The 15,565-nt window shown below is 38.3% G+C and overlaps 1 protein-coding gene across 4 annotated transcripts in view; it reads right to left on the bottom strand.

Moving 5' to 3' along the window:
- LOC111573798 (MAM domain containing glycosylphosphatidylinositol anchor 2a) overlaps positions 1-15,565 on the bottom strand; it is a 270,997-nt gene that overhangs the window by 67,206 nt on the left and 188,226 nt on the right. For all 4 annotated transcript variants that reach the window (XM_055016253.1, XM_055016255.1, XM_055016252.1 and 1 more), the window contains exon 10: positions 10,286-10,558. In XM_055016253.1, coding sequence (XP_054872228.1) covers positions 10,286-10,558 — 273 coding nt within the window. The remainder of the gene's footprint in view (positions 1-10,285; positions 10,559-15,565) is intronic.

The raw sequence follows: 15,565 nt of genomic DNA, 5'->3' as shown, positions 1-15,565 counted from the left end.
GTGTCTCACGAGTTTAAACAAGCTAGAGCTGCTGAGAGAGATGACAGCTCATTTCACACGACAGACTGCAGACGGTCAAAGCTTAAGGCGCGAAAATATGACAAAGTAGTATGTCTGCATACTGCATGCAACAGTGTGTATTTTATAAGGGCAGCTGCAGTAGATACAGGAAGTAGAAAGTCACAGTGTATGATTTGGACTGCAAGTGGATCTACTCCAACAAGGCAAACAATATGAGGCAAAACAGTTAAGCGAACAGGAGTGAACATAATCTATAAGATAAACTGAATTTCATAACCTGTTTAGTTGCATTGAGCCCAAGTTAAGCTAGAAACACTTCAGACTTAATACTTAAAATATGAACAAATCAAAGTCGGAAAGAAAAAAAAACAGATTACAGGTTCTATTCAGCCCCCGACTGGATTGATCAATTCCTATAATCGCCCATGATAATAAGTCAGAATCAACACTGCACAAACAGCGTGTTTAGTTTTGTATTTTGGATAATAAATCAGGTTAATGATGCTTTAGGCAGCCTGCCGCAAATCACTTGGCCTTTACATGGATAAAGCTATTTAAAATACAATATTCTGATGTGGAGGAAAAGAACACTCATTCATCAGCCTGATACAATCATTCTGAGAGAATAAAAACAAGCACCGGCGAGAGGGACAGTGTTAATAATTGAAGAGTGATTTATTTTTGAATGTTTCGTCTTTTCATGCTGAGGTGAGATATGCTTTTCAAAAGTTAATCAGCTCTACAGCAAGTTCTTGCTGGAGCCAATGATGGCATCGTACATCACACAAGCTGACTCCGTGTCTCAGTGAGACGCTCACGCAACCAGAAACGCACTTTTTCCAACAAAAATAATAAAAAAAAGAAATAAAATGTAAAAAATGCAGAGACAATTAGCGTCTCAACTTCACTTGGCACTGTTTGGCTGTGTAGATGCAGCTGTGTTCACCGTACAGCAAACGTTACATAAGGCGCCTGGCAGAAAGTGTCAGATCTGTTCATGCAGTTTAGACTGTATGGGAAAGCTGATGAGGGAAAGAAGAGGCTGTAATTTGCAGCAGGGCAAAGGCAGGAAAGGTTAATTAAAATGACTCATATCATTGTATGTTTAAATGAGTTGCCTAAAGATTTTCACACAGACAGAGAAAATTGTATACATACTGTAGCAGTGTGAATTTTGAATACTGAAATCTAAAAAATATTGTATTTATTTAAATTTGTACTCCAGTATAGGCAACCATTGTCATAAACGCGCTGGTAAATTGTTGTTTTTATTCAACTATACCACCTAATGAATGCTAATAATGATACATTCTGTACGGTGAAGCACATAACCTAACCCACTTCCACTGCTCCAAACCGATAACCCTGGGTGGGAGACATCAAACACAAAGTACAGAGGACCTAATTGATTTTTTAAAATCCTGTTTATAACAGCATAACCAATGCAATGATTCATAACAGCTCAGGAAAACCCTTCAGGCAAGACGCTGACCTTGTTTGCAGACTTGCTTTTAATTTTTAAGGGTTTACGTTTCCGTCTTCAGGAAAACACTTTGTCCCGCCATATGCTAAGCAGTTGCTATACGGTGCAGGAGCTGATGTGTCATGTAGGCTTGTGTGGCAGAAATGACACTTGCATATGGAGGCACAGCTGGCAAACACAAACCCACAACGCCAAAGCATGAATAGCTAACTGAGTACTGGGAGACAATATTAGAAGACTCGGTGGTAAATGCCTGGTTGGTCCTTTTGTCTTGTGTCTTTTTTGTCCATTAAAGAGCCCATATCACACACATTTAAATTTTGAATTCTAACAGTCTTTTGGGGTCTACTAAAATAGGTTGAAATAATGGTTGATTATGAGACAGCAAATCACTCTTTGTGTGAAAACTAGCTGCTAGACGGATGTTATGTAAATGTGTTACATGGTGACACAGATATGTAGCAGAAGAAAAGTCTGGAATGATAACAAATAATTTCAGTCAGGTAGGAAACAACTTTTTCAATTGGAGAGAAAACTTCCTTTGGTGTCCTTTACAAAAAGCTGCTATATGACACACTTGTCCTCACCAATATGGATATTTTTGTAGACAGATATCCACCTTTTAGAAAAAAATTCTGTCCACACACGACCATTGTTTTATAAAACATCAGTCTGTACTCACGGAATGCCAAAACAGCAAACATTTTAACAAACATCACTATAAATAATACATCTAACATTAAACAATAACTTTCTGACATTTCATTATTTCTGCAGACTTTAAAGAACAAAGAAAGCAGTCAGATTTTGTCGAGTTATGCACAGAATCAAATGTGTTGGAATTTATTTTGAGAACATTGTAGACCTGAAACGACTACCCATTACATTATAATAAATTTATGTTTGCTTCTAACTTATGCTTTCATGTTCTTGTGTCACTGACAAAAATGGCTGCGGTTGAGCAAAGTGTGCTCGCTACATAAACCACAGATACTGTGGACCAAGATAAGACAGAAGACAGCGAGACTTGCAAAGCTAAGCTATAAACTTATAGCTGCTTGAAGAAACTGGTGCAAATCCAGCGTTTTTTTTACAAAAGACAAAATAGCATTGGGCAAATTGAGGTGCCGTCGTAGTTTCCCAAACTCTCTATTCTGATAATCCACATAGATCTATGTAAATTATGGTTTTACAAAACTTGCACATAATACCATGTTAACATTGATCTTTTCTTACAATAAAGTTTTAATTGTAAAAACAGAAATATTGATCTCATTATCCCCTCTGCCGTACCTGTACAGATCCATACATGTATTCATCCGCCCTTGTACATAGTCTTCATTATATCTTTATTTTTGTACTTTTGTAATTCTTGTTCTGCTTATTTCACAAGCCATCTGTATCCAGCTGCTGTAACATGTAAATTTCCTCGCTGAGGGATGAAAAAAGTTTATCAAATGCAGAGAAAAATGTTGCAAAATATTGGTATTAGTGTGAAAAAAGGCCTAAAGGTAACCCAAAAAGCATAATTTGGGCTCTTTATGAAGGAACTGCATTGAACAGTTCAGCAAATCCATCCTCAGTGTCCAACCTTGCCAACTATGCAGTTAAAATCTGATTTCTAGTCGTCGTTATTAACTGGGTCAGTATAAAATTGAGGGACTTTTAAAGTCCATGAGATAAATCTTGCATACATTTTTATTAAGTAAAAAAAATAGGTTTTTATACTCATTATGATCATGTCTTTACAAATTCCAGAATTATTTATTATGGAAACAATCACTAATAAAAAAATGACTGGACATCACTAAAATGTCAACTGAAAAACCATCTGAATTTAATAACAACCACCTTCTAATTAGCTAAACAATAATAAAATGAGCTCATTCAAAAATTGTTTTGATTGTGTTCTTTCTATTAAGTTGAGATAATCATGACAGATATTTCTTTTTTGCCAATATATCACAGTTTTTATGGAAAATAACAAATTGTATCTGTGTCTGAGAAATGACTTTCCACTAAGTTCCCCATTACAAAAACACCTCTCAAGGAAGTGTGTTAATTCCAGATCACATGACCTGCTCCACATGATGTCATTTCCTCCTGAAGAAAAGTCTGGCAAGACTCCAAGGCTTTCTGACTTATTTAATATAAAGTAGTGTGGATTTATGGCATGTCAACAGGTTTACTACAATATCTTTATAAATAACTTTCAATTTCATTTTTACCCAGTTGTAGATATAATATTTCGAAGAATCTTTGTGTAAAAATGCCATGTGGTGTTTGGTTATAGGCGCCATATTGATTGTCGGTCTGAAAACAGCAAAAATGTCAACTATGATACCAGCCAACTATGTTACAAAAAGTCCCTCAATTATATATTGACCCAACTGTCACCGTGACCTGAGATTTTATTCCTCTTGGTTAGTGTAACAGGGAATCTGCTCTGGAGTAATGCATCTCTCGGATATTGTAGTGATACACAGAAAGCAGAGAAAATGAGTCAGAAAATTTAAAAGGAAGAAAAAAAAGGACAGATAATCACCAGAATAGACTGTGTTTGTCCTTCAAGCCTGACAGCCTTTCCGCCTGATCACAGATAACATTATTCACATTCTGTCTTTCCTACTCAGACCGTATAATGTTCTGCATTACGAGCATCAGGATCCACTGATGTCAGAGTGTTTTAGAGCTGCACAAACTATTCAGCGTCACTCTTCCTATGCTGAGGGTGAAGTTCAGCTCGGGTGAAACTGGGCACCGACTTTAAAGGCAGATAGACAAGTTATTTAAACCCACCGATGCCAAAGGAGAAACCTCTGGAGACTGATAAGGTTTATAAATCCTTGAGGCAGAGGACTGGCGGTAAACTCACTTTATTTAAAGATGTGATAGAAAAGACAAAAATATCACACAGAAACCAGTTTGTAGACCCTCAAACAGCCCAACAACAACAAAAGAAGGAATACATCAAGATGACATAAAAGAGAACAGATGATGGATTAAAAAAATAATATATTAAAATAGACTGAATGCATCCAAAAGCAGGGAAAAAAGTAAGAATGTGTCACATTAAAAGAAAGAATATTTTCTTCCTGGAGCATATGCAGATATTCTCGCTGCAGCTAAGTTTGGACACCACTGTGCTGCGATTTCGACATCATTAGAAACAATGACTGCAACAAGAAAGGGACACTGGAGCCATACAAGCACATCATTATGTGGAATCGGAATTCATTTCATGAGCAAACTCACAAAATGCAGACAATGAATATCTGAACATTGTCCCTGAGAATTTACTTGTTCTTCTCCTCTAATTTACAGCAGGCTGCCAGAGAGAGGACTTAAGCAGGAGAATAGGAGAGAAATGAGAAAGACTGTTTGTAAGGGCAAACAGTGTTTCCGGCCAGTGTGGTCCATGACCTGCGTTTCACTCTGCTTCATCAGCGCACATTTGCAGCCCACGGCCAAGAGACTCGAAGTAAATCAGGGAATAAAAACAGCATGACGAGGTATTTCTTCCTCTCCCAGTTTCGATCTCTTCTATGAACTTACGGTTCCCGTGGCAGGCAGCCGGAGCCAAAGCTCGGCGGTACACATTACATCCCTGTGAGGGGTCCCTCCCCTGGCACAATTTAATGGCCAACGTGGTCATTACAGCCAACTCACTGTTTCCACAGATGTCCCAACGGCTCGGCACATGAGCATCCATGCACATGCACACTGTCCCCTGGCGCAATCGACTTTTCTAGACGACGGCATTTACATAGGCCTGGGGATGGCTCGCTGCCAAACTCTGCATGTTTGCATGTGTCTGTCGGCATGGCAACACATATGCTGTGCATGACACGTTGGCCCGATGTGCGAGTTTCATGACTAATATGTTTGTCTCGTATCAACACAGTTGTGAGGGAGAAAATTTTCACTGATGCTCCCACCTCAGTGGGAAAAAACCGAGATAGAATCAAACTGCAGGAGGCCAACAAATATTTAATGAGCTTCATCCCAGAGTGGTTTCACACGTCACAGAGACGAGCTGACAGACTTTCTCTCTACACTGTGAACGTGTTTTTACAGTTATTACACGTTTTTTTTGTTACAGATATTAACTACTAAAATCACAAGTATTCATTGCACTCTAACTATATTAAAACAAAGAAACAAACAAAAAACAGGCCAAAACTGTAAATAGTATCCACATAAAAAAATTAATTTGTATCTTTATCAACGAAATTAAATGGCATTGCTCTTTTACACCATTTTGGCAAAAAGTTACACTATTTTTAAGTTTTCAAACAACAAAAAACATAATTATTTTGCAGATATTTGCAAGTTTTTCTGAAAGAAAAATTACGTATATTAAGAACTCAAAAGTGGTTCAAATAACTGTCTAAACCTATAGCAATTCATTTAATATGTTTCACCATAACATTACACTACTTTAATTGTATTTAAATCTGCTAAAAATATAAATATTTGACAAATATTTGGCAATATTTGAAAGAAAAATTCTGGAAATTCTGAACAGATTTTTTTTTTACATTGTTTTATTATAAAATTACAAATTTTTTTGTTGTATTCAAATCAGCAAAAATATTATTATTTTAGAGATACTTGCTGTTAACTAAATGAAAAATTGTAAATATAAAGGACTGAAAATTTGTAAATATTTTTTTAAATTGTCTCAACCTCCAGCCCCTCTATTCTATCTCATTCTTTTACATTTAAGCATAATTTACACTTTTTAGAACTGTTGTCAGCAAAAAAACAGTATTTTACAGATATATGCTATTATATGAAAGAAAAAAGATGCATTTTAAGGACTGAAAAATTAAAAAAAACATTTTTTAAACTGTATCAATGGCACAATTACAGTATTTTTGCTGCATTTTAATTAGCAAAAAAATAATGATTTACAGATCTGTGCTGTTTTTTGAAAGAAAATGCAGGTATATCAAGGGTTCAAAAATGGTAAATAACTGTCTCAATCTCTCCCAGCCATTTTTGCAAACAGTAATTCATTCTTTTACAATGTCTGACTGTAAAACTGAACGACTTCTACTGTGTTTAAACCTACTAAAAATATTATATTTGATTACATTCACCCTTATTGTGATTGCACAGCGTACTAAAATGACAAAATGCTGTTTACCATCTAACCAGAAGGGCAAAAGCAGCAGTAAAGTGCATTATATACAGTATATACAGCATCATGTACACTAATATCTTTATTTTACAGATATTTACCATTATTTTCACCAGTTTATGCAGTTTTTGAATGTTACAGTGTTCTACCAATTTTTAATGTTTTTTTTTCTCTGGCTCCTTGCTGCCAGATTTTCACAGGATTTTGTTCTTAGAAGATTATTTCAGCCACACTGCAGAGCAGTGCAGGATAAAATTAAAAAATCTTACAGAAATAAGAGCCTGAGTTTGGGTGTTGTGGCACGGCAGATTTCATAGATGATGGGAGGAACCAAAGTGGATTTTCTGCACCGTGCTCCTGCACTCTGGGGGTTACTAAAAGAGCCTCCATACCTTTGGCAACCACTGAGTCCAGATGGTGGGAATCTGGAGCACTGGGCGGGAGAACGGAGCAGTAAGGGGGAAGAGTGGGAAGGAGGGATGGAGGATGAAAGGGAGTGGAAGTGGAAGAGGGAGGGAGCGCGAGCGATAGCAGGCAAAAACCCTACTGAGGAAAACAAATGGCTGGAGGGGGCGAGCTGCTTCTCTCTGCTATACAGACTGATTCATGACACACTTCTTTCTCTACAGGCAAGCCGGAGGACGAGAGTTAAAAATGATGAAGAACGGGGAGAAGGGAAAACAGACGGAGAAGAGATGGAAAAACAAGAGGAGATACAGTTAGAAAGCAGCGAGATATGGAGAGAAATAGACAGTATCAAAGAGGAGAGTGGAAAAGGATCAAAGTGACAAATACTCCTCCTGTGACCCTGCAGCTCCTGTCTCTAATGGGAGGACTGGGAGATTGAAACCTTGGCCAAAGTTCCTGCGGTCACTCGGTGTGGCCAAACTAATTTGGTCCTGTCATAACAACCAGCGAGGGGATGGACGTTTGGGGATGAAAGGAAACACAACTGAAGCAATCTCAAGAAAGAAACAGCAGAAAGACAGTAACAGAAAGAGCTGACATGATGGACACGTCCCATTCAGATTAACAATCTATGATGTGTTTTCCTTTTAAATGGATTGTCTATCACTCACAAAGACCGACACGCCTCCTGAAACATTGCGAGAGAAGGCCCGTTTGAAGAGCTGTCTAAGAAACCACTCTAATTACCAACTGGAGGACCTGCTATAGACATGCAGATGTGAATGGATGAAGGCAGAATGGCTGCCATTAAGCACAGCAAGGTGGATGCAACACACTTACAGTCTGTCTTATTGCGCTAATACCACTAATGTGTGTCTGAGGGTGAAAATCGGTGCGTTTATGGGACTTAAAATAATTGACCGTTTTGTGAACCTCTCATCTTTGAATGAGTACAGGAGGCTTTCAGCTTCTGTACATGTTGGACTGTGGAGCTGCAGCAAGACAGATTTATATGTATTTAGAGTTCAGAAATAATCCTTTTAGCCTTTCCAAAACCGAAAATATGAGAAATAAACTAATGAAACGGTGTAGTGTTTCATAATTTACACCATAGAGCGAAAAATTAGAACTAAATATCAGACCACCTGTTGTTTTCTTTAACAAAGTCGACACAACAGGTATTTAACATTGCTAATTATGTTTTTGCATCTTCTAAGACATGAAAAAGTAGACACAAGCAATAAATTATGCTTGAAAATATGATGTGTTGAAGCTGCAAAAAGTCAAAATCCACGCCAGATGGCTGAAAACAGTTTCTGAGTCAGTGTTATGTTGTGCACAGACTATAGCTATATTAAACTAAATTATCACTCAACAATGCCTAAAAGAACTACAAAATAACTATAAGACAGTAAGAAGATGCAATAAAGCTCCACCAAGAACCACAAAAAAGAGGCAGAAAACTGTGGTAACGGTGGTCTAATAATGATTTCCAAAGCTATAGCTAACCAGTTGTACCTCCAAGGATAAGCAGCATTGTACACAACATTATTTTGAGATATTAGATGTTTTACATAGTATTTCTTCACTGTGAGGAAGGTTGTCCTGCACTGCTATCAGAATAGTTTAACATTAGTACAATGCACAGGTCTGAATATTGAATATTTTACAGTCCAGGCCCCCAAATGATTTACCTGAGATTCGATTTTCTAATTCTATCAGTTTTTTCATTCTTTCATTCTTCTCAGTGTTTGCGCAATCTGCGGTGCTCATGAGGAGAAAAGTGCCACAACAACAGCCTTAGAGAATAAATTCATCCTGTATGAAATAAGCAGGTTCAAATGATTCAATATTCTGCAAATATTACCTGACACAGTGGTTTTAGTTTAGGCTGATAAGGCTGTAGGTAGAGAGCACTCAGTGTACAGTGGAACATTCCGATCATCTGCAGATAACATGCAGATTTTTATTTCCAACCAAGCAATCAACTGGTTAAAGAGTAGATGGGCCAATACATAATTGCGGGACTTTTTTAAACATAGTTGACAGGTATCATAGTTGACATTTTTGCTGTTTTCAGGCCTAAAATCAACATGACCACCTATAACCAAACACCACATGGCATTTTTACACAAAGATTTTTTTAAATATTATATATAAAATTGAGTAAAATTGAAATTAAAAGATATTGTCGTAAACCTGTTGACATGCCATAAATCCACACTTGACTCACACTACTTTATATTAAATAAGTCAGAAAGCCTTGGAGTCTGGCCAGACTTTTCTTCAGGAGGAAATGACATCATGTGGAGCAGGTCATGTGATCTGGAATTAACACACTTCCTTGAGAGGTGTTTCTGTAATGGGGAACTTAGTTGAAAGTGATTTCTGGGACACAAATACAATCTGTTATTTTCCATAGATAATTTGATATATTGTCAAAAAAGAAATATCTGTCATGATGATCTCAACTTAATAAAAAGAACACAATCAAAACAACTTCAGAATAAGTTCATTTTATTATTGTTTAGCTAATTAGAAGGTGGTTGTTATTAAATTTAGATGGTTATTTAGTTGACATTTTAGTGATATCCAGTCATTTTTTATTAATTAGTGATTGTTTCTATAATAAATAATTATGGAATTTGTAAGGACATGATAATGAACATAAAAACATTAGTTTTTTTTAAACTTTTAATAAAAATGTATGCAAGACATATCCCATGGACTTCAAAAATCCCTCAATTATATACTGACCCAGGTACGATTACAGATCATCAAGATGTTCTCTGGTTGATGACCGTCCTGTATTTTACAAAATGTTTAATTGTATGATTTTTAATCAATTTCATAGTTCTCATTTTGTTGTTATATTGCTGTTTTAATGCTTTTAAAAATGAATTCTTTAGTGATGCACTTTATGACATTGGAAAGGAAAGCATGACATGAATTATATTTTTTAATTAGCATGATTTATAGGGCTTATGACTCAGTTTGACGTATTTAAATTTCAGACGATGACAGAAGCTTCAATGCTAATGTAGCTGCGGTTAGTTTCTGATGACAATCTGCTGGCAACAGTTGTCATTTTTCTGAAAAGATTTGGCAATCCTACCTCTGTCTGGAATCAAAGGCCACGTCTGAATGATGACTCATTGTAAATGTCATGTTTTGTGTGAACCTAGAAGAGTTTACAGGCTCGGGAGCAGAAAAAATGAAATCTTTACCTGTAACCTGGAAGGTGCATTTCCCTGCTCCGGCCTCGTTGATGACGTTGCAGGTGTACTCGCCCCAGCCGTCCCGGTTCAGGCTGCGGATCGTGTACTCCGTCTCGTCTCTCTGGGCGTCAAAGGCTCCGGCGTGGAGCAGCCGGTTGGACAGGAGCCACTCGAATCGCAGCACTCGGGACGGGTGGGCTCGAAGAACCCTGCAGGTCATCACCACCGGCCTCCCCAGGCCCTGACGCATCTCCATGTACGCCGGCTCCACCGTCGGAGGGTCTGAGAGCAAGACAGAGAGGCTTAGACAAGTTCACTTGACATGAGAAAAGGGACACGGAAGTGTGTCAAGGATGCCGAGGCGGGGAAATATAGACAAAACACAAAAGAAAGAGAGAAGCGAGTGAGTGGGAGGGAGGTGGACTGGTATCAATACAAGACAGATGCTATTCAGGTGAAGGCCCCCCTGATGGAACTACATAGTCTCTGACCTCCAAAGGTATGTAGAGAGAAAAAAATATCTGGAAGACAGAAAAGCTGCTCAGAATACTAAGTGCAGAAGAGCTGCATCTGTATAAATACATTTAAAAACTAAACAAGGACGTTTTATAAAGGAAAATGGCTGCAAGCAACAGACTCGACCTCACAAGGACCTTACTGGAAAAAAAGCAGGAGGTAGAACATATTTAAATCCTTCACATCCACTGAAAGGGAGAGAGGCATTATAGAAGAGTGTGTATGAACAGGTGCACATACAAAACGATGACATTTATGCAGATTGTAGGTAAACTTTAAACAATCAGCGCCACAAAGTCGATACACCTCGGCAACAGATGAAAAATGAAAACAATTGTGTGGAGACCGGCAATGGCTGCAGGAAGATCAATTTTGCAGAAAAAACTGCAACGAAAATCAGTCACGCTTCACAGAAAATTGGTAACGGGATGATGAAGTGCACCCCGAGCTTTCAAAAATGGAAAATTAATAACTTATTTGAGCTTCTGACAGACTTCACCTCTTCCCACACAGACAACCTCACTGTGAATTATTTAGTCTGGCAGCGAAATCAGGGGGCTGAGTGACCTCGGAGCAAACCCTGACTCGCGCTTCCGCCGAGTTTAACATGTGGGATGTTTTTATTAACACATGCTAAATGTTTGCCAGCGTACAGACGAGGACAAAATGTGTGCAAAGTGTTCGGCTGTGCGAGCATCGACGCGGTTATGAATAATTTCCCCATTTTAAGCATCTTCGCTCTTGACATGCTCGCACAGATGCTCGACAAAAGTCACGACGGGGCTTGAAAAACAACAGTGAATGCTGTGGGGAAGAGATAGAATGACATGGAGCCCCTTAATTGCTTGAAATTTGCATAATTCCTGACAGAGTAAAGGGGAGGCGGTAGCTATAGCCAGAGCTGGGGATGCTATTTTTCAAAATGTAATCTGTTACAGATCACTGATTACCTGATTGAAACTGTAATCTGCAACATAATCTTCTACATTATTCACACTCAGTAATATAATCTAATTACTGAGCCTTCCAAACTTGATAGGATATGCAATTAAATGAGCAGTGCATTAAAATTTGCAGCATATAATTTGATAACACTATTAATGTCATTATCTGCAGCCGTAATCGGACGATATTTTAAAGATGCGGTAAAGTTTTTGAGGTTGTTCTTTTTCCGTAACTTTAAGTTTTGTTTCTGTGCTGCATGTAACTGAGTTCGCCTCACCCCGGGCTGGAGAGCAGGGCAGGTCCTCGAGGCCAGAGAGGTGCACGGGGAAACGTGGGCTGTGAAGCATCATATGGAATGCAAAATGATACAGCAACATATAACAGTCCAAAGTGGGATTATACATCCTTGCCCTCGATGCTAATTACCACTCAACACTCCGCATCCTGAAATACGCTCTGCAGCTCCTGTGATTAACGACACACCATTAGATCAGATAATGACGGGCTGAAATGTGAAAAAATAATAAATCATAACACATGAGGGGACAGAGGACGTAAACACAGATCTTCCAAGAGATTAAAAGGAAAAAAAAAATCACCTGATGCTTGTTCAAGATGTGCAGAGTGAAGTGCTTTTTATCTAAATGAAACCGCAATCAGTTACTCCCTCAAAGTGAGCCCTGCCTGGGCTTTCACCCAAACCCAAAGGTTTATCCCTGACTCCAGAAGAATGGTCTGAAACTCTACTTATCACATTAAAATTGTAGGTTTGTGTGCAGCACTGAATCACAGCTAGCTGAGTGGCACTAGACCAAATTGCAGTAAGTGCAGTTCCATTCACATAGAAAGACAAATGAAGACAGGGTTTGGGTCTGCAAAAAACGAAAAAGAAAAAAGGAGAAAAAAAATGTCTTATATAACCAAAAACATCCTTTAAACAAGGGCATATGCCTCATCTCCCCTCCCTGTGCATTTCCTACGAAACAGCTGCCCGGTGAACACGAAGAGAAAGGAGCGTAAAGGTCCTGGCTGATATTCCCTGAGCAGCGCTGGCCGTGGTTAGTGCAGCAGCGAAGGTTGCTGCAAGTCACAGGCTGAGGGAAAACCCCGAGTCCTGGCCGAGACGCAATCCATCATCAGTCACCGGCGGATACCTTGACAGTAATGTGGAGAAAAACAACATTTAGGTGCACCGAGGCCTCTTCCCAACGGTGCACGAGGACGACCGAAACCTGCCGGGAGGAGGCCTGGGGAAAAAAAGGACATGCGTGTGTGTTTTTGCATATGTAGGAAGCTCCGGTGAAGCTTTTCTGGAGAACAGTTCGACTGGCTTACAGTAAACTTCACTAGAAAGGGTTTTCTTCGATGAGGAGGACATGGAGCTCCCCTGGGCGAGCCTGCAAGAGCAGATACAGAGTGTGCATGAGAACATGAAGTGTGTGTGTGTGGGTGCTTTCTTCACAGCTGGAGGAGAGTCAAACGTTCATCTGGTCTTTCTCTTTCATCCTTTTTTTGCCTGAAAGTTTCGCCCTCAGGGCTCAGTGGATGACAGGGGTGGAAGAAGCTTCAACCAAAAGTTAAAGCACCAGTTCAAGAATCCAAAAATACTCCATTACAAGCAAAAGTCTTGCATTCGAAATCCAATTTAATTAAAGCAACATGAGCCATTATCAGCAAAATGTACTTAAAAGCCCTTTGTGTAGCACACTAAGTGGCCCTGACATGGCCCCAGTGGCCCCTGGCATGTTATTACTCTAAATTCCCATATAAAAGCTGCTTTCACTAAAGTGACAAATAATGCACAGACAAAACAAACAAATAGGAGGTTGCTAATACAGGCTGGGAATGAAATTGCCTGCAGTCTAATACAACAGCTTGCCTGAATCAGGATAATGTAAAGTTCTGCAGCACTAATTCACTCCAGATCATGCGGTCTGTATCTGGATGCTGGGATCTGAATCACAGGTTTCTGCGACTACACGTGGTCATAAAATACGCTCTCGTCTTCTTGATTGCGCCTGCAGTTTGATCTGATTTCAACATGCAAAGTGGGACTGAATGACTTGTCAGCAATCACAGCATGTCCCAGTTTAAAAGTGACACACCTGCATGGGTTCTGTTTCTTTCGTAGCTGAATCAGAGGCAATGTTTCAAATCTCAGGGTGGACTTTTTTCTTAAAGTTCCTCTTTGGTCATTGATAAAACCCCTTAAAATGCTTTAAAAAAAAAAAAAAAAAAAAGTTGCATATTTATCTAGAATGGTTTTTTTCAAGAAAGTAATCCTTCATGCCTTAAAATGGCTTAGTTGTAACTCTAAACCTTTACTTGTCTAGAATGTGTCAATCTATGAAGTCAGTCTCTTTTTCCACAGACTTCTCCCCATTTACTGCAGCTCAGCACACCAGCTCACCTCTGACTCTGCTCAAACACTGTAAATCTACCACACAAGTTGTAATATTAGAGAAATTCATAATGTTCAAACTGGAAACTGAAAGAATAATGATGCAGAAAGCTCCACAAGTTTGGTTCTTTACGTTTGTTTTATATCTGTTATCCTGGAAGTCTGTTTTTAAGACTGTCATCAGTACACGGCAGCTTTAAAGCATAAATGCTCAGCAATGAGTGTCTTTTAGCTTAAAAAACACTGTATAAAAAAGATTCTAAAAAACTCTAAAGATGCAGTCACATTAGGTTTCACTTTTTTGGTTTACTTCTTGTGTTTCTCTCTTTTTAACAGAAATGACAAATGTTCTCATGTTCTTATTAACGCAGCACATTTTCAGAGCTAACATTACACAAATAAATCTGTTTTTTAATATTGAAAGGAGGAACTGTTGGGTTTTATTCATGTTACTTGAAAAACATTTGGGGAAAATGGATTTAATAAAACATCAGGTACAACAGAAATTTTGAGTTTGCATTTACTGAGGTGAATCAGCACAAATTATAGCATTCAATTGTTAATACTGATGCAAAATTTGTGAATAGCACTTTACTGTTGTAGTTGGTGTAAAGTAACTAAGTACATTAGCTCAAAGTGCTGTACATCAGGTATTTGTACTTTACTTGTGCATCTCTATTTTCTGCTACTTTCTCCTTCTATTCCACTACATTTCAGAGGAAAATATTGCACTTTCTGCTCCACTACATTCATCTGACAGCTTTAGTTACTCTGAAAATGAAGATTTTACCCTGTAGATAATATAACAGGCTTTTAAACACAGTAAAGATTAAACCTGCGGTTTCCAACCTTTGCTGCCTCCAAAAATCAGTGTGTAGTCGGCTCACATTTCAGAGTTGTTAACAGCTCCATCAAATAGTGATTTTTCCCTCCAAACTTCTGTTTCATGTCAATAAATGTTCCAATGAGCCAGAATTGTGGATAAGAAAGAAATCTGAAGGGTCATTACATGATTAATGAGGGTAACAGGAAAAAGAAAAGAGTCTTGATGATGCACACACTGGACCAGTTTTTGGATTTTGCATTAAATCTTTGCTTTTCTATAAAACAATTTTATGTATTTGAGCCTAATAGTGAGCTTAAGAAGCAATCTGTTAACAACTCTTATCTAAAATCTGGCTTTATATCAGCAGTCACAAGCCAAAAAGGCTGATAACTGCAGATAGCTTGATATTTTACAGTGAATCATACATTAAATCACATTTGTGGAGTAAAAATACATTATTTACATTGAACTGTGCTCGAGTAGACGTACAAAGAAGAACAAAACGGAAATACTCATATAAAATACATGTAACGCAAAATTGTATTCGGGACGACCTGAGCGACGTCCTCGGTGGTGCATCCATTTATTCATCCTTAACGTG

Source organism: Amphiprion ocellaris, chromosome 12, assembly GCF_022539595.1.
Source record: "Amphiprion ocellaris isolate individual 3 ecotype Okinawa chromosome 12, ASM2253959v1, whole genome shotgun sequence".
In the NCBI taxonomy this organism is placed as follows: domain Eukaryota; kingdom Metazoa; phylum Chordata; class Actinopteri; family Pomacentridae; genus Amphiprion; species Amphiprion ocellaris.
Note: the sequence above shows the minus strand (reverse complement) of the source record. Positions and strands in the feature narration are given on the sequence as shown.